The 20,802-nt window shown below is 35.9% G+C and overlaps 1 protein-coding gene across 1 annotated transcript in view; it reads right to left on the bottom strand.

Moving 5' to 3' along the window:
* Window positions 1–431: 431 nt before the first annotated feature.
* Window positions 432–20,802, bottom strand: part of ITGA1 (integrin subunit alpha 1) — a 196,493-nt gene continuing 176,122 nt past the window's right edge. The window contains exons 22-29 of the mRNA XM_055132279.1: window positions 20,431–20,520; window positions 18,251–18,353; window positions 15,767–15,880; window positions 13,303–13,407; window positions 13,055–13,159; window positions 11,800–11,892; window positions 10,276–10,392; window positions 432–5,874 (exon numbers count right to left, since the gene is read on the bottom strand). Coding sequence (XP_054988254.1) covers window positions 5,830–5,874; window positions 10,276–10,392; window positions 11,800–11,892; window positions 13,055–13,159; window positions 13,303–13,407; window positions 15,767–15,880; window positions 18,251–18,353; window positions 20,431–20,520 — 772 coding nt within the window. The 3' untranslated portion in view covers window positions 432–5,829. The remainder of the gene's footprint in view (window positions 5,875–10,275; window positions 10,393–11,799; window positions 11,893–13,054; window positions 13,160–13,302; window positions 13,408–15,766; window positions 15,881–18,250; window positions 18,354–20,430; window positions 20,521–20,802) is intronic.

Here is a 20,802-nt window from a genome sequence, read left to right as displayed (position 1 = left end):
AGCAAAAATATATGTATATACATATATGTTTTATACATATGCATATATACATATGTGTTTTTAAAATGTGTCTTATAAAAGCAGGGTGGGAAAAAAACGGGGGCGGGCAGGGGCATCAGTGGAGGGAAGTGGACACTGGTGACAGAATCAATGTTAAAACAGTGTATTCCTGAAACCTGATAATAAATAACTTTGTCATTTCACAGTGACTAAATAAAAAATGAAAAATAAAACAGTTGTTTTAAATTAGACACCTAATAATGACTAGATAAATAAATAAAGATGGTGCTTTTTTCTGAATGTATCATGTTTTCTTCTCATGAGTTTGTCCAATATAATTCTTATGGGAATGCTCATCCCTTTAAGCTCTCATTGTACTGTTTATTTTGGGGAAAATGAAAAAGTGAGCAATGCATTCTAGGTTAGACCATGCAGAAAACTTTATTGGGGTGAGAATGTTACATGTTTTGAGGCAGTGGTTAATATATACAGCATTTCTTATTCTAATAAGGTGAATACAATTCTTTATGGTATCCGTGAACAATTTTGCCACTTCCCAGTAGTAATACACAGTAGAACATTTTCCTACAGGTCAGTATTTCCTGGTAAAGAATGCAGAGGCAGTTGCTTCCTGAAGGGGCAGGTTATCTCAGAAATTAAGTGCTAAAGGGCTAAGTAAGGGGATGTCCTGTACATAATGGTTCTGTAGGAAGGAGATCTGAGCTATTGTTATTTCAAATGACTGTTTTTACTTAAGTTCAAATTTGTTAAAGTCCAGGAATAACCTTAGTTAATACACAGTTAGAAATACTTTTGATCTTCTTTAACCAGAAATTTATTTGTACAAAGTACATGTCTTAGTATCATGGTCAAGGATGATGTGATCTTTGTGAGTTTACACTATTTTGAGGGTAAGAATATATATATATACATAAAAGATAAATGGCTCCACCCATATCCCCCCATTTTTCCTCTCCATGTTAAATCCTGCCGAGGTTGCTGGAAGGTTGCCAGTGGGCACCGGACTCCTAATGCTATGTGGTGACTTACTCCTTTTGATAACCCTGGGGAAGAAAGGAATTAATGTTGTCCCTCTGTTGTCTATCTACTCTCTCTCCAGCTCTCAGGGTGGGAGTAGGTTATGTCAACAGGACAACTACTTTTATTCTATGATACTTGGAAATTCCTTTTGAAAACTCTGTAGACCATCCATGTGCACAGATCAAACTGAAATAAAAGATTGAACCTCCATCTTTTTCAGAACACCTCCAACGTGGAGTTCTAGACAGTCTTTTTATTTTTAACATAAGGATGCGACCTAAAATGTGCTAAGAGTAGAGCTAACTCCAGGTATGTCCCTAGTGTATTGGTATAGTTTTTACAGCATGTCAGCTCACCGTGAAGAGTGTACCATTGCTCAAAGTTCAGCAAGGGCATAGGCTTAGAAGGGCCTGGGACAGGGCAGCCTCCGTGAAAATAAAGACTCTCCACTGCAGCCTGAGGGAAGGAACACATCTGAAGGCTGAAGGCAGATCTGGCCAATGCTCTGAGTCCAGCGGCCCAATTCTCAGGGCACTGACAATCGCAAGAGGCAGAAGGGAAACTTCCAAACACATTAACTGCAGGGGTAAGGTTTAACCATATTAAAAACCAAACCAAATCAAACTGATTCCAGAGCCAGGATTCCAGACTCACAAGTGATAACTCCTTCTTGCATGTTTTTTGTTAGGTACCACTTCCATGAGATGTGAAAATGTGTGTATTGTGCCAGTGGTAAGTTGAATTGAATTCACTGTCAGATAGGCAAAAGGGTTAATACCTATTGGTTAAGAACTGGCCTATCCCTGGGTGCCAGACATCACTGGGAACAATGGGGGCTGGGGCTTAAGAACTAACATACCTTGGATTCAGGTTTCTTTCTGGTTGATGCTTCAAGGCTGTTACTTGTTAAGTTCAAGTTAAAGCTTAATATAAGAATAAATGATACCGACTTGTCAAATCACGTTAACTCTTAACTATTTAACTGCTATTTAACTCTTGACTCTCCTCTGTTATTTGGGGGGGTGCATGCCCTGTGGTGACTGGTCACTCCTGGTGATGGTGAAGAAATCAGACCAAGTTGGTCAAATGCAAGCCAAGCACTTGGATACTGGGACTTTATCTCTCCAGTTTCTTAACTTTTTCACTCTACATTTATAGGGTTGCGAGCAGTGGTTAGAGAGGGAAATGGCAGTGAATAGTCTTTTGGAATGTAATGTACTTTGATTTTGTTCTACTGCAGAGCTCATATGCTGCAGCATTTCAGCACTCTGGCCAGGAGTCTGATTTAGGTAGGGTCAGTCTTACTCGAAGAATTTGTCTGCTGAATTCATTCTGAAGTCGTTTTTATACCAAAATGCCTGATGTTTGTAGTTGATGGCATATTTTGGTTAAAAAATAACATCTGTTAGGGCTGGAGTGAGACTGTAGAGAATAGGGTCTTGGAAGTGTCCAACTGGATTTAATCCCCAGCACTCCGTATGACGCCCCAAGCCCTGCTAGGAGTAATTCCTGAGCAGAGAACCAGGAGTAAGCCCTGAGCATCTCCAGGTATGGCCCCCAACTGAAACCAGACATCAGCTTGAGGATTAAACTCTTTTTTTTTACGTTGTTTTGATTATCATTTTCATGGCTGAGGATGGACTTGGAGACTGCTGATGGAGACCTGGAGAATTGAACACTCTAGATATAATTGCTATGCAGATCCTATTAGCGTTCACACATCTCTTCAAAATATTCCAGCACTGAAGCACATTGCAAATGGTCTCTATTGAATTCTACCATGCCAATCCATCAGACAAGCACTATAAATGATCAATGCATCGAAGCCTGCAGCCACAGAAATAAAAGAACCAATAGACTTCCTGAAAATCACCCTTGAAGGAGAAGACCAATAGAGGGAGACACAAGAAGAGTTAAAAATAAAATAAATTGAGAGCATAGGGTTTCTTTATTTGACTAAGCACGTGACAGTACTTGACACATGAACCATGTTCCAGACAAGGGTTTTCCCTAGTTTCTGTGTTATGCAAAGCAAAACCATCAAATCACATAGAGTAGATAATGTATTGATAAATGCATTTTGTTCTGCCAGAAAGCGAACTCCATATTAACTGTTGGGATGTTATTTACCCAGGCGAACTATGGTGATGGTCCTTCAGGCTCTGTGTAAAGAGAATATGGGCAGGTCTTTCTACGGCTTCTCCTGCAAACCAGTTTTACTCCAACACTACACAACCACCTTTCCAGTTTGGTGCAAATATTTGCATTTTATTTAAGCCTAGACATTTTTTTCTATAAAAGAAAAAGCATATGCCCATAATGCATATCTGCATAATATAAATCAATGAATTTATAGGTAAAATTATAGTGCCTGCACATGCAACAAGTTTTTTAAGACCTTTTTCAAGGGACCCATGATAGGGAAAATATTCAGAGATTTAGTTCAGAAATCTAGGCTTAGAGAAAATAAAAAAATTAAATATTGAGTCCAAATTGATCACAGAGATTATATTCATTTAAAAATGAACTTTCACAATATCACTCCAGAACTCAGTAGTCCTAGAGAGAGTGAAACAACTTTTGTTTTGTAGTTCCTGACATGTGATTTTCAATGTATTACCTTATATATTTTTTTGTTTTCAACTTCTCTCTCCTTCAAGCTCTCACATTTCATTAATAGTAATATTAAATAATAGTGTAATTTTAGAAATTACAAAATAGGGAAATATGTAACATTATGTCTGTTGGATATGATATCGCCATTTCCAGCAAAATTTGAGATTTGATTTAACTGTGTGATTTGTGTACGTGTAAAGAGAAACAACACATTCTATTTTTTGATTATATTATCTCAGTGATGTATCAAAATCAGCCATTACTTGTTTATGGGAGTAGAAATAAATTTTTAGAAATTTTGCAAATTGGTTAGGTGGTTTTGTAGTTAGAAAATAAGCATAGCAAAAGAATAAGTGAATTGGCAATTGATACAATTTTTTTTCCCCCTCTAATGAAAAAGTAGGTGGAGACAATGGCTTTTGAACTTGAAGGGAGTGATTCCTTGGAAATTTCACTGGAAATTTCTGGGCAAAGACAAATTAGCAGAAAGACACCAAATATCTGGAAATATTTAGACTTTTCTTGCTACCAATGGCTATAGCACTGCCCAGGCACTTGGCTATGACCATCAGTGTGGTAGATGTGGAAATGGAGAACCAAAACACAGGCTGACTTGGAGTCCACATATAATTTCTTGGAAATTGACTTTAAAACTAAAAGCTAATGGCACTTCCTTTCTCCACTGATTAGTTGTTTGGTTGGTTATTAGACAGAAGAAGAGCCCAGGACTTTCTGGAAATAACAGGTGCTGGTCTTGTGATGGTAAATTGGTGAGGGGGGTGGAGTTTTTGCAGAAGTAACAGCAAATTTTACAGCAGTAGTTCACACATACAGCAACTATACATTCATTCTTTGACATTTTCCTCTGAAATGAAGCAACCCAGGAGCTTATGTTACAGTCAAGTCCAAGGCCACAGAGGTTACTTCAAGAACAAAGAAACACATACAAAAGCTGTGACGTTATCCTATTGGTGCGACGTTTAAACCTGAAGTTCTTTAAAATACATTTTTTTTAGTTTTATTTAAATATTACTATGCCCACTCAAAAAAGTAGTGACCTCTTGATAAAAATACAATATTGAAATGGAATACTGTTTTTATTTTCTTCATAAAAATAGGAAACGTGTTTAGGAAGTTAAATATCTTAAAACAAACTATGAAAACCCACCACACTCTCACAGTTTGAGGGTTTGAATGAACCATGTACCAAGGAGCTGAAAAAGCTCCTACTTGGGTTTGCATCCTGGGATCCCTAATGCTTAAAAGCTTCTCCGAGAAGAAGATTTCAGCATTTCAGTAGCATTGGTCTCACTTCCAGTCAGAAACCATTTTAGCTACCCTCCAGACGACGACATGAACTTGGTTGAAAAATCAGTGTTATGTCACACAAAACTTGTTTTTTCAATATAAAAGCTTTTACTTTTACAGCTCCATATCAAAACAAAGTGTGTTCTATACGAGCTTAAATTAATCCACTTAGTTCATTTGCTTTTACAAAGTCTGTCTTGGTTTTCATCCTAGATTAAATTTCAACGCAATTTGCTCTATTTTCCAAACATCTTAGGAAGAAAACTTTCAAAGTGCGGAACCCAACACAAAGATGCTGAATATTTTCTCTGTTATTTAATTCTACTTTTAAAGTTCATACTACATATAGACTCTACCATGGGAAATTTTTCTCATTTGAATTGGGAGACATGATCTTTTTCAGGTAACTTCTTTCTTGTCTTTTATAAATGCTGATTTTTGTACTGAATAGGAATGTCCATCAGGAATCATGGGGGAAAATTTCAATTTATATTGCTTTGAAAAGAATGTTTTAGTAATTATAAAAATCTTTTTCATGTATTACTTAAATCTTTTGGTGACTTATATATAAACATATTTATATAGGTTGTACTTCATCTTCAAAACACTTTGTAATTTTGCTTACTCAACAAAAATGAGTAATTCTTTAAAAATATTTTCATCATTTAATAAAATATATCTTCATGGTATTGTTTTTGCATCATGCTTGATCTGTAATTTTCCAAGTAATTAATCCCTGATGGATTACAGAAAGATATGTGACTATGTCTTTAATTATATATAAAAATTTCTTGTCACATATTTGAGGCAAACCTGAGGAAAAATCATTGAATTGGTGCTAATTTTCTTATCTTGTAAAATACTTTATTTTTCCATTTTCTTCTTTAGCGGTCTTTTGAAGAATCCAATCTGTTGAGAAAATACCAGACATGCACAATTATAAAAATTTATGTAATAAATACTAATTTCCTTAGAAATATGTAATTTCATAATATTTTGATAATCCGGAAAGTTACAGTGATCACAAATAATTGACCTACTCAAAGGTATATCTTATTGACATTTATCAGTTTGCTGTTTCATTTAAAGTTTTTCATTGGTTAAGTTGGTCTAGACGTCAAAATTACTCCAGGTGATAAGCTAGCTTGAAGGAACCTGAAAAATTTATTGAGGTTATGAGAACTTTCTACTTTGGCATAATTTCTACTTTGTTACCATCTTTTAAGATTTTTTTAAACAGGAATGTCCAGAGAAATTACCATCATAACTTATAATCACCAACTGAGGTTTTTAGAGCTGATGGAGAATCTGGTAGGATTTCCACAGTAAGGAGGGAGTAATCTGTCTGGATTAATTTTAAATGTGAGCATCTATCTATGCAGAGTTGATATGTTGAGCCTCTTAAAAACATTCTGTACCATTTGGACATGAAAATGAAGCCACTAAGAACACAGAATGTTTTGAAACAGAAAAACATAAAATTGCATGTAGGTTATTTGTCATTATGCTTTGTGATTTGGAGCATCATAAAAATTTAGAGTTGCTTTATCACTGTATCATTGTCATCCTGTTGCTCATCGATTAGCTCAAGAGCGCACCATAACATCTCCATTGTGAGACTTGTTGTTACTGTTTTTGGCATATACGCAATTGGGAGCTTGCCAGGCTTTGCTGTATCAGGGCGAGATACTCTTAGTAGCTTGCCGGACTCTCCGAGAGGGACGGAGGAATCAGAGCCAGGTTGGTCGAGTGCCAAGGCAAACGCCCTACCCGCTGTGCTACCGCTCCAGAGTTGCTTTATATATTTCCTAATAGACTAGTAATAATAATAATAATAATAATAATAATAATAATAATAAGCATACAATTTGGAAGACAACTTTTGCAATAATTCAATCAAAAATAATTTTAAAAGGGACTTAAAGGTCATAGAGAAGAGACTTTTTTGGGGGGGTCACACCTGGTGATGCACAGGGGTTACTCCTGACTCTGCACTCAGGAATTACTCCTGGCGGTGCTCGGGGGAACATATGAGATGCTGGGATACAAACCTGGGTGGCCAAGTGCAAGGTAAATGCCCTACCTGCTGTGCTATCACTCCAGAGAAGAGACTTTTTTTGAAAAAAAAATCACACTTTATTTTTTTAAGTTTGAGAGTAGATTTACTTGAGGAAAAGAATAAATCAAATCTTTGAACATGTGATGCTTTAAGAACGTTCAAATTAAGAATCATGATGTGATGGTTAGTTATGCAAGGGAATCTTATTTACATATTTTAAAAAATAACTATTGAACAATTGAGGGCTGAGAGGGCTAAGTGATAAAAAAAAATGCCATCTTAATTAGAGACATCTGACACAGAACTTATGCCATGCCAGAATCTAGGAGAATCAGAAATCAAGAGACTGATGTGAACAAAGTGACAACAGAACAAATTAACAGCAGAAAAAAATGTATTTGTCTTCCTTAGAATGCCAGTGCTACACATTCCTGGCCTTTTACATTGGGCCAGCTAAAAAATTCTGGATTCATGGGAAAGATTGGACTCCTGATTCATGCTGACCTGTGCTGAGTGGAGAACACATCACCTTTCATCAAAGCAACAGCGGCTTATGATGAAACATTGTCTTTCCCGCCCGACGGTACGTAAACTTCTATCCTTCCTCTCTCAAGTGTAGTTTTGCTTCTTTTCACTTTACCTTTGTTTCCACAAATTAAATGTACTCTATTAAAACATAATTGCATTATTTAAAGTTTTCCTACCTAACCCATTGTATGAACCAGTGGGTTTTCAGTGAAGCTGGGGTGTCCAGAATGGATTCAAACTAAAAAGGGCCAATAGAAGCCAGAATTTAAAACAAGTAGTTTATTTACTTAGCACCCAATTGCCTTGTTTTGTTCTGGTTTGGGGGCCATATTTGGCAGTGCTCATGGCTTACTCCTGGCTCTTCACTCAGGGATTTCTCCTGGCAGTGCTCAAGGGACCATCTAAGGTAGTGGTACCCAGGTTCCAAAGGAAAAGATTTGTATTTATTTCAGAGTTCATAGCCCTCTTGAAACAATGTAAAAATTACAATTCTTGGAGCTCCTGACAAAAGAGCCCTCCCCATTGCTTGCCATGATGAGATATATTGGGATAGGAACAAACTTTGTAGATTTAGCACTGCTTAAAAGCAATCCCTTACTAGCTGGTAATTTTGGGATAGATACATAGATAAATAAAGCATCTCTTTGCTTCAGGATTCTTCCCTGTAAAATGTAGTTAAGTTACCTAGTTGGAAAAATTATAACAACAAAGTGAAATAAGAGGAATGACAACAAAGTGACAACTTTGAGGATGGGTGATAGTTGTGTGATACAAAATGAAATGACCCATATTCAACCTGGTAAACTATGTGATCTTGATGAACACACTTAACTTTTCTGTGACTCAGTTACCTCATTTAAAAAATGAAGTTTGTAATAATCTACTCCCTAAGGTTAGTATTCAAATAGAAAGTTACTATTCAAATAGAAAAGTTAAAACAGTTACTGGCATATAACTGGCCCCAAACAGGTGCCAGTTTCCATTCCGTCAGTCAAAAATCACACTTCTGGTTGCTTGCTTTTCCACCCAACTGGCTGAAGTAACTATACCTACTGGTCAGGTTGCTAAATTACCTTCATTTGGATATAACTGGAAGACATAAGGATGAATTAACAAAAGATTTCTTAAAGGAAAGAATATGTCTATTTTTACACCTTTTGTTTTAAGACTGGTATCAGAAAAACTGGTAGTAAAAACACATTTGTTCCAAACAGAGAATGTCTACACACATTTGCTCTTTTCCTTTTCTCTTGTTAGTGACCTGTAACTGCATGAAAAAGAACACTGCTCAGACTAGAAGATCATACATAAAGGAATCAACGGAAACACATTTTTTCTGAGGTAAATGTGTGTATACTTTATTTCAAACCCAGCTTATAAGCACTGAAACCATGTCTTGGGTACCACAGTGTGGTCAAGCCAGGTACTACAGTTCTGAAACTGAACTATGAGAAAAAAACTTCAAGTTGAAGAGAGTAAATAATTTTGCCTTGGGGAAGGATTTTGTTGGAGAAAGCTATGGGTTCTATTTACTGAACTCAATGTTCCTGACCTACATCTGTATAACTGTATCACTATCATCCCGTTGCTCATCCATTTTCTCAAGCCGGCACCAGTAACGTCTCTATTATGAGACTTGTTACTGTTTTTGGCATATCAAATATGCCACGGGTAGCTTGCCAGGCTCTGCCATGCGGGCGAGATACTTTGGGCAGCTTGCCAGGCTCTCCAAGAGGAGCGGATGAACTGAACCTGGATTGGCTGCATGCAAGGCAAATGCCCTACCCGCTGTGCTATCGCTCCAGCCTGACCTACATCTATTGCATAAATTTTTCCATCTTCTCCTCCAAGAGAAATACTCCCCTTTCAACAAAAAGGGAAGCTGGTCATTATAAGTGATAAAAGAATGGGAGTAGCTAATAACTCAGTGAGAGAGAGACTGGTTAGTTACTTAAAAACTTAAACTATTAAAAATACTTGGATAAAAGATAATTTTGTTGTTAAGGAACTATAAAAGATTTATGTGTAACTACAATTTGTATTTTAGCATAGTTTAATAAGAGGCTGAAAACAAAAGTGGTCTTATAGAAATGTCAGTTTGATGTTTAATTGGAAACCCACTAAACTTTCCCATGGGATTTTATTCTATATTAAATATAACTTACATTACTTTATCTCAGTTCTGTTAATTTAGAATTTGACAAGCTCAGAATTTTACCATCTTGCATACCTCAGATTAAGCAAAACACCTTTGTAAATACTTAGATTTGCCTAGTGGAAATAGATGACTACTCAGTATAAAGAGGGTTCTGGAACATAAGTCTGTGAAATGACAAGATGCCACTATTCAATGAATTCACAAATCCCTTATCCATCACTCAGTGACATAACTATTGCATAAAATGAGGAATTGATGTTAATGCATTAAATAAGTACTTGATTTTCTAAGAAACATAGAGATATGATTAATGCAAATCTCTCTTCGACAAGATTCTACTGCTTACATATTCCTTTGCTTTGCTTGCAGTTTTTTGAATTTTGGGGCCAAACCCAGTTGTACTCGAGGGCCACTTCTGGTTTGGTGATCACTATTTTATGATCATCATTTCATGGTGTCTAATTTTCACTAATATTATATTCTGAAGCACAGGTAAATTACAATTTGATTTCACCATTTTTCTTTTGATAATTGAGATCAAAAGTCAAAAAAGTTTGGTGCTCACCTTCCACAGTGCTAATATAAGCAACATTAGCAACAATAATCCGGCAAAAGCACTCAATAGGATAACCCACAATGGCACTCTGCCTGGCAGACCGTCTTTGGATATTTGAATAGCAAGCTGAAAATTATTAAACAGGATTATTAACACCAATAAGCATAAACCTTTCAGTATATTGAGTTTTAATGGGTTATACATTTCTAGACAAAAGCCCTTCTAAACATTTCTAAACAAAGAACATTTATTTTAAAGTAAAAAATGTTCATTAAAATATCTAACCATGTTAAATTTATTAACGAAGTGTAAACATTTCCTTCTGAAATATATATAGAATACACTGTCTAGGAATTAGAATGTTCGATGATTGGGATGAATTTAACTTTGAAAGAACCAGAATTTCTAATTTTTGAAGATGTCAGTACACTATCACAATAAATACATTTAGACTGAACAGCACAGATGGTTGACATATGAACTTGCAAAAACTTCCTCTTCTAATTTTATCATGACTTTTAGGTTATGAATTGAGATATTGTTTTCATACAGTAAGTTGTGCAAATTTCAAATGTGGAGCTAAATGAAATTTTGCTTATACAGTCACTCCCAAAGTGCTTCTTCTGTTACCAGACTCTCTTTTAGTTGAGTTTGAGTCAGAACTTATAAATCAGTTCTTAACTAGAATAAGTATGTATACATAATACATACATATATACAAAATGTACATATTTACATTTATATTTATTTACATGTACCTATTCTTTAATGGTGGATACTTATGAAGGTCCTTGGTATTAAACCAACTTTTAAAAAGTGGTAATATAACATAAAAAGTTGTAAAGCAACATCTAAATGGTAGGTAATTTTCAAGTGAAATTTTATGAGTTAGAATAGCCATGTGGGGTATTTAAGCTCTTCCATGATAAGAGGGGAAATCAGGTTAAAGTGCTTACATCTATTGCACGTACTTTGACTTTATTTTATAAAAGAACAATCAGAAATAATTCAAATCATTGTATTTTCACTGAGAACTCTAGCATGTATTTGTATCATGAGTCTTTAATTTTTGTTTCAAATTTCCCCATGACTAAATGAAAAAAAATAACAAAAAAAATCCCTACATGTATTTCTGTACAGAACGACATTTTCTTAAGAATTTGTTTTCCAAGTCTGCTCTTTAGATGTCAACTGCTTTTTATAATGTCAGTTTCTAAGAAGAAAAATTGCACAGGCATCATTTGTTAGCCAGGTGAAAGTAAAAACATCAATTTACTGGGATAGTTTGAAGCAATAAAGTCAAACATGGCATGCTAATTGTAAATATCATGATTTCTCTGAGTTTCTAACAAAGAAAAATGAGACTGAAATCACACTTGCAACTAATCAAGTATAATTTGAAGCAACAGCATCTGCCACTTATTGAGAGAAGTACTCTTAACTGCTTTAGGGATTATAAGCAATTATAAAACATTATGTCACAAAATTCAGAGTGAAATGTGTAATATTTTCAAAACTTAGAGTTTCACTTACCTCTCTCTTTTTATTGCCAGAGCTTAAAATCAGTGATGCATTTTCACTTTGAAGTTCTGCTCTTACAGTAAGATTAAAACTGTAAAAATGTGCCTAAAAATAAAGAGAATTATTTTCAATGTATTATGTTAATTGCAATCAGTGTCAGACACACTTGAATAGTAAATTTTTTAAAAGTAAATATTTCTGAGATTAGAAGCATTAGCTTTGATAACATCCAAATGTAAAGGGTGGTACTGAATAATGAATACATACTTCCTTCCTTCACTATACTTAAATTTTCATTTATAAGCCTTTGTTAAAGACAATATTTTTCCTAAATAATTTCTATTATATTTTCCTTAGAAAAAATTATCCTCTAAATCTGTCCACTTTAATATAACTATGTATGAAATAGCCACATTCTCATAATAAATTTACATGGAAGTTTAGAATGAAACATGGAATTGTCACTATTCAACAATTTTTGAGATAAAAATAGAAGCTTAATAGAGAAAACCTACAAACAGTTGATTTCACATAATTAACCCAAAACATTAATAAATATCATTAGCATATTCTTGTTTGTTTATTCTGATTTTGGTGCCGCATTTGGTCGTGCTCAGAAGTTACTCCTGGCTGGGTGCTCAGATGCTGTATATGGTGCTTGGGATTGAGCCTGCATGCACAGCATGTGCTCCAGCCCTTTGACTGTCTCCCAAGCTCATGACCTAAGTTTTGGGTAGTTTTCTTTTAAATTATTTTCACTGTATTAAGAGTCTAAAAAATGTTCTCTGAATATTTTGCATGTAAACTTTATGTGAAAGTATGCTACATATTATTTTTTACAAGTGTTCACACAACATATATGAATACGGGTAAAGTCTAATATAATACAATGAATCCAAATATGTTAGCTCTGTCCCTTGTTAATAAGGTTGGGAAGTCATTCTGTATACTGAGTCATGCTGTACATTCTGATCAGTGTACTGAGTTCTAAGGTATTAAGGGAAGTGTAAACTTTGGTACTGTATAGCTCTCTTAAGGTGCAATGAAAAGAAGAGCGATCGGAAGAAAGATGGGTTTGGAAGGACTTAGAGATCACTTACTTATTAGGGACATGGAAGGTAAAATCAAAATTAATCAGAGCTAGGTCTTGGACCACACATATTTAGACTTCCAGTCTTCGTACAGAAGCACTCTGCTTCACATGAAGTAATGAGGATATCTTTTGTGCTATGACTCAATCATTGCAAAGAATAATGCAATCACTTACTTTTATAAAAGTTGGTTTCCATAAGATAAGTGAAATGTTCATTTGGGTCATATCAGAAGGAATGAGATCACATGTGATAGTAGCAAATTTACAGGTACTACAGTCCTGTTAAAAAAACAGAGGTATACATCATTTAACAAAACATAAAATAGAAACAATTAATATAGGTATGTTTAGGTCTGGATTGGATATATTCACTCAGAGAGCCTGGAGTAAAACTAGCATGTGTCTTGGTTAACAGAATATACCGAAATTGTGCCTCGTTTGAGATCTTCGGATTTGGATATGATCATTTCCTTCCCAGAGTTGATATGAAATGGATCCTGAAGGTCATTAGGCCTGCAGTTTGCATTCTGAAAAGAGAAAATATTTCTTTTATCAAGCAAGCCATGATGTTAGAGAGAAAAATGACTATAAATGATATCTATTGCCATAAATGCAAGAGCCATTGTTTGAACTGCTCAACATGGAAGCCGCTATTTTATATTTTATATCAGTGACATGTGCACCCCCAGGTAATAATGACTGCCACTGAATTGTGAGTAGTTAGTAGTGAGGTTGTTAACTATTTTAAAAGAATGTTAACATTTTTACTATTGTTATCATAATATATATTACTAAGGAAAAGAAATGATGTTAGTAAACTTAATGTTACATAAGCGCATTGTTTTTATCAACCATTAGTTTATAAGTCCCATAATCAGAGAGAAATAATAAAAACTCTACTGAGGAAAAAGAAGGGTCAGGATTTGTTACTTAACATAATGGCTTTTATAGCTTTATGAAATAAGAGGAAAAGAGGGATTTTTAATCTGTAATTTTATATTCAACCAGCAGTAACTTTAGAGGGTAAATGAAAGGGTAAGATATTTAGTCCACAAAGGGGAAAGATTCATCCACATTTGCTCACATATAAGCTTAAAGCGTCATCTTTAGAAGGTGGTAATTTCTTTGAATTTTTTTTTGAGGCTCAATCTAATAGACTTTTTGATTTCTCAGGGCATTCTAAATCCTTGACATAATAATAAAGGACAAGGAATGAAAATTCAGAGAAAAGTTAAGAAGTAGGAAAAGCATAATTTTTTTCCTTTTAAATTCTCATGCATACACTTGTTTCTGGATTAAAGGGAAAGTTTTTAATTCTTGGCTTAAAAAAAAATTTAGGGGTTATGGTGCCACCAACAGGTCAACCTGTATCTGTGGGGAAAGCACATGAGCAGCCTGATGGTGACTTCAGGCTTCCTGATACCCCCAAAATTGCCGCTGTGCCCTTGGCTGGACCCCAACAACTTGGGACCAAGTTTACCAAGAAATTAAATAGCCAAAAGTTAGGTATGTGGGAGCCATGCCCACAAACCACCTCCAGCTCAGCTCTACAAGCTCATTTATTGGCCTTATTTCAGAGACCCATAGATAACTCTCCTAAGAGAAAAAAAGCCACAGTTAATCTCAGACCTATGCATAGCTGAACAGACTGGGGTAAATCGGAGCGGGGGCAGGTTGGCCTGGTGGCCTGCCAAGCTGATCCCCAGCTGCCACTTGCTTTCACAATCCCAAATCGCCTCCATATCTCTGGCCTGACTCCACACTCTCAGGACAGACCTCCCCAAGATATAATCTCTTGAAAATTCTGGTATGAGAGTTTTGTGACTGAAATCTCCAGACTTTCTTGGATTTGAGGGGCTACCTTCCCCACTTCCCAGTACTCATGGAAGTACTGGCAGTCACCCTTAGGAACCAACTCCAGTACCACTATGGGCCTTGCTTCAGAGACCCAAAAATAAATCTTGAAAGAGTTAAGAGCTGCAGTTAAGCTCAGACCTGCGCATGGCTGAACAGACCGGAGTAAATGGGAGGGGGGCGGGTTGGCCTGTGCCCACCCAAGCAGAGACCCCAGCAGCTGTTTGCTTCCATAATCCAAAATCACCACCATACCCCTGGCTTGATTCCACCGTCTCAGGACGGACCTTGCCACGATATAATCTGTTGAAAATTCTGGTATGCAGGTTTTGTGACTGAAATCTCCAGGCTTTCTCGGGGTCGGGGTGGGCTACCTCCCTGTATGTCACTGTACTTTCAAAAGTCTCGACAGTCACATCCACACCCCAAGGCTGTCACCCAATTGAAAAGCTACTCTAGCCTTACCATCCTGATTAAAATACCGAATGCCCTGCACAAACACAATGACCTCTTAGCACCTGTATTGCAAACCATAATGCATAAAAGAAAAAGGAGAGAGAGAGTAAGAAGGAAAGTGCCTCCCACAGAGAGAGGCTGGGGGCTGGGGGTTGGGGTTTGGGGGTTGGGAGATGGTGGTGAGGTAACGGGGGACATTGGTGGTGGGAAATGTACACTGGTGAAAGGGTGCGTGCTGGATCATTATATGACTGAAACCCAATTATGAACAGCTTTGGAATGGTCTATCTCACGGATATCCAATTAAAAAAATTTTTCAAAATATAATGTGGAGTTCATGCTGAATTTAATTAGTTTAATCAGTGGCTGAAAAAATAGCAGTACTTTTACATTAATGACCAGTAGGGTAGTGGTGGTTATTGTTTTAATTCTTGACATTTTTTTTTCCTAAATAAATATGTCCATGTTACTTTGATAGAGTTCCTCATCTAAACAGGTGAGGAACATAATAAATGACTTTGAATACAAACTGAAAAGGGAAACTGTAATGACAAGTTCATGGTGCATGTGACTTACATCAGAAGAGGACCATCCACTTGGGTAGAGTACAGGGTAGCCGTCTGAGGTCAGATTGGGAAATGAAATTGACAGCTTAAGTTCTGGCATCGGAAAATGCCCAGTTTTTCTAATCTATAGGAAAAATAAAAGAAATGTAATCCTTTCTTTTCAATAGTACTGTTTCTATCATATCTGAGATTTTAGCTTTTAATTGAACACTCAAATTCTATAACTTGAATTCCAGAATGAATATACATAGTTAATAGCAATGAACAAAAATAAACACATAATTGAAAAGGTAAGATAAGGAATATGTCATGGTTAGTGATCATATAATCATCTATTGTTCTCCACTTTTACAATTGGACTGGGTTTAACAGAAGGCCGTAATACAATTCTTTGACAATTTTCCTTTGCTTGGAGTTGGAAAGGAGAGAAATATTTACCCAATGTATTCAAATTGAGTATAGCATTGCTTGCCTGAGCCTAGTTTTATTTTTGTTTTTCTGTAATTCCCTAAACCCATAAAATACTCCTGATCCCAGCTATCTGCTCCCACCACCACTAGCCAGGTAAGTTAGACATCCATGTATTTCTATTTTCAATCCTACCCCTAACTGGAAGTTATGCGTCACTGGCTATTGATAATTCAGTTTGATAAGAGGCTGATTTGCTTCCAGAAATCCTCATTAGTTTTTGCCCATTAGTCTAATATTCTGCATTTATACCATTATATTGCTAATGGTGAGTACAGCTTATAAGGAAGGAAAATGCAGCAGGATGAAGTGATGTAAGTAAGTGCTGAAGTAAGAAGCTAAATTCACCCTTTAGAAATCGTCACCTTCTTGAGACAGGTATACGTGAACTGGGCTAAGCTGATGCTGTGGCCCTCCCTTCCTACTCTGAGAAGGTGTGATTTCTGGGACTTCTCAGAAGCTCCTTCATCAGTACAGACTAACGTCAAGAAATCTTAATGACCTGGTAGCTGAGCCAACTAGGTTAAGCACTCTTCAACTGGGAACAATTCTCTGAATATTAACTGTATCCCTTTGTAACAATGTGAGCTGTGTCTGCCTCTTCAGTGCATTTCTTGATTCTGACCTTCTCACTGTAATCTAGCTTGCCTGGCACAGTCTCCTTGTCAAATTCCATCAAATTCTAAATATTTAGTCAGAACTCATACATTTTACAATTAATATCTATTCTTTTCTGGTTAAAACCTTTATAATCAGAAATATTGGAGAAGATCAAGATTAAAGAACTTTGCCTAAATTCTACTACATTGTAAGTTATAACTAAGGTACAGTTATAACTATATATATGTATATAACTATAATGTATAATTAAGTACATTATAACTAAGATACAGTTACCTATCTTAATTTTCTTCTATTGTTTTTCTCCTGAGTTATTTTGCTTAGCATGACCTCCTCCACTTCCAATCTTCTAGTTATGTTTAAGCAAAGGCATTATATCAGGGCTGGAGAGAGAGCAGAGTGGGTAAGGCTCTTGCCTTGCATGTGACTGACCTGGGTTCAATCCCCAGCACCCCATATGGTCCCCAAAGTCCCATCAGAAGTGATGTCTGAGCACAGAGTCAGGAGTAAGCCCCAAGTACTGTCACATGTGGCCCAAATAAAAAATAGAAGTAAATGAAAGCAATATATCTTATGTATTTGCTTTTCTAGTAACATAATAGCACTAGTATTCCACTGTATATATATGTATATATATATGTACATATATATATATTCTGCATCTTCTTTCCCCACTCACTTGTTTTGGGTCACTTGGGTAGTTTCCAAATCCCGACTATTGTAAATGGCATTGCAATGAACTCAGGTGTGCAGATACATTTTTGAATTAGTATTTTTTGTGTTTTCTATAGATGCCTAGGACTAAAATTGTAGATAATATGATAGTTCTATCTTTAATTTTTTGAGATATCTCCATGCTGCTTTCCATGAACTGGACCAACTCTCATCCCCACCAACAGAGAGTGAGAGTTCCTTTCTGTCTCTGCCTGTATCATCAATTCTTGTTTCTGGTCTTTATGATCTAAGCTATTCTCTCAGTGTGAGGTGACAGTCATAGTCACTGTTGGTTTTGCATATAGACAGGAATATTCAGGAATACTCCTTTAATTGGGCGGTGGAGCACACCTGGCAATGCCCAGAGGTTACTCCTGCTTCCTGCACTCAGGGATCACTCTTGGCAGGGCTCAGGGGAACATATGGGGTGCCAGGGATCAAACTCGGGTTAGTTGCAAGTAAGGAATCTGTTCTATTGCTCACATTCTCCCATAGCTATGCTTTAAAAATTGCTTCAAGGTATAATCATATATTTACATAAATTTATTTTCAAAATGGTGAAATTTATAAAGAAGAACATTGGAATATAAAGATTTAATAGTTGAACCAACATGTTTCTCTCTGTTCATTCTTTTAAAGATTTTTATGAATTTAAAATAGTTATAATACTAATTTAAAGATTATTTCTTACCAAATAAAATATATTAATTTCATCTCCTATGTCTTCAGTAGAGTTAATAACTTCAGGAACTGTGTCATTGACACCAATTAAAATGTGGTACTCACTTGCAGAACTGAAAGGATTAGAAAAAAAATACAACAAAGTTTAACTTTTATTTGACCTAAATTTTTCACTGTTTATACCTTAAAATTCTGCAAAATTACTTAATAAATATTTCAAATCAAAAACAAAATTCTTTTTTCTGACAACTAAAATTAAATATTGGATTAGGTGAGTAATAGCATTATAAAATTAAGCTCAATAGTCACTGATGCTTATATGGCATCAAAACACTCAAATAAATAGTACAGCAGGTAAGATTCCCATAGATATCAAAATAAAAATTCACTGAAACCATGTAACACATTTTCATAAATTTACTAATACTTCTTTTTTTTTTTCTTTTTGGGTCACACCCGGCAATGCACAGGCTCATGAACTCAGGAATTATTCCTGGTGGTGCTCAAGGGACCATATGGGATGCTGGGACTCGAACCTGGGTCAGCCACGTGCAAGGCAAATGCCCTATCCACTGTGTTATCACTCCATCCCCCACTAATATTATTTATATTTGCAAATTATCAGGCCAAAACTTGACAGTTTTAGAAATATTGAATTTTAAAAAGACTTTAAAAAGTTGTTTTATTGTTACTACTTAAGATTCTATATTTTAGGATTTTGTTTCTAACATTTTGGGACACATGAGAAATTGATTTGCAACTTTTCATAACTTTTAATCAAGAATCCTATCATTTTTACTAAACTTAAAATTAAATCTTTTCCATATATCTTTTCTATGTTTGCTAGATGAACACAGATAAAAATATAAATGTATTTTAAACAGCATTTTAGTCAAGAGGGAAATAAATTTATTTTGCAAAATCTGAATTTAACAACATTAAAATTGTCACTGTCACTGTCATCCCATTGCTCATCGATTTGCTCGAGCGGGCACCAGTAACGTCTCCATTGTGAGACTTATTGTTTTTGGCATATTGAATACGTCACGGGTAGCTTGCCAGGCTCTGCTGTGCAGACAAGATATTCTCAGTAGCTTTCCGGGCTCTCTGAGAGGGGCGGAAGAACCGAACCTGGGTCAGCATCATACAAGGCAAATGCCCTACTGCTGTGCTATCGCCCCAGCCCCGAGAACATTGAAATTATTGTGAAAATTCTGTTTTTCTAAGAAAGTTGATAGAGCAAAATAAAAAATAGCAAACAGAACTTAAGTCCAGGTAACATAGGCAAAATTTACACATATCTTAAAATCCTCTCATTGTATGGTGGTGTGGTAAAAGAAAATTGACATAAAATAAACTAATAAAATGATAAGACTTTCAGATGAAATTCACCACTGATTATAATACTTGTTATATACACTTCATATCCTTACTTAGCAGACAGTTAGAGACCTGCTTAGATAAGGGGATTTATAGTGGGAAAGTACTATATTTTCCAACATGATTACATTTGCCAACATGCTTATAACAAAAATACATTTGCCAATATGATTGTCTGATAGATTAAAAGTTCTCATGATAAATGATGGTAGATCTCTTTAATCATGTGCCCAATATACATGGGCTGATTATGTCCCTTGGAATGAAAGATAAGAAATGTGCTGGTGACTTCCAGGAACTTTGCTCTTTGCAAAGGATTTCTGGGGTATCAGCTTGCATGAATTGAAGCCTGCTAATGTAATCCAGTCCCATTCGAAACACACATTTAAAATTAATTAGCGCAGGGACAGAAGAGTAAGTTCAGTGGGTAGGGCATTTGCCTTGCATGCAGCAAACCCAGGATAGATATCCAACAGTCTACAGTTGCTGAACCTACAAGGAGTGATCCTTGAGTTCCGAGCCAGGAAAAAGCCCTGAGCATTGCCAGGTTAGCCCCCAAAACAAAACAAAACAAAACAAAACAAAACAAAACAAAACAAACTAATGTGCTGTTTCTCAAACTTTTGAGTGTGTGAGAATTATCCAAAGGGCTTGTTTAGTACACCTTCGTGAGTATCATCTGTGGAATTTCTGGTTCAATAGTTCTAGGGGAGTCAGAGTTATTTTTTAGACTATTTCCCAGGTGACTCTGACCAGAGACCCACAGTTTCAGAACCACAGGATTAGTAGAAAGGTGCAGTTTACTCCTACCCATAAAACTGTAATCCAACTTCATATTTTACGGGGATGGAAATGTTGACTTCATTATCATAAAGAGTTTCAGGCGGTTCTTCACTGTCACTAGAATTAAAAAATACGGCACATTTAGACAATTCATCAAACCGTTGACGATTTAGTGACATTCCTAAACATCTGACGAATCTTTTTTTCTTTTTAATACTAAAAGATACTTGAAAATATATTTAAATTGTTTAAAAATTGGATCACCCTGAGATACAGTTACAAAGCTTTCATGTTTGAGTTTCAGTCATACAATGATCAAACACCCATCCCTCTACCAGTGCACATGCTCCACCGTCAGTGTCCCCAGTATACACCCCCTCTTTCCAACTCTCCCCCTGC

Source organism: Sorex araneus, chromosome 1 (assembly GCF_027595985.1).
Source record: "Sorex araneus isolate mSorAra2 chromosome 1, mSorAra2.pri, whole genome shotgun sequence".
Lineage (NCBI taxonomy): Eukaryota > Metazoa > Chordata > Mammalia > Eulipotyphla > Soricidae > Sorex > Sorex araneus.
This window is presented reverse-complemented; position numbering and strand designations above follow the sequence as displayed.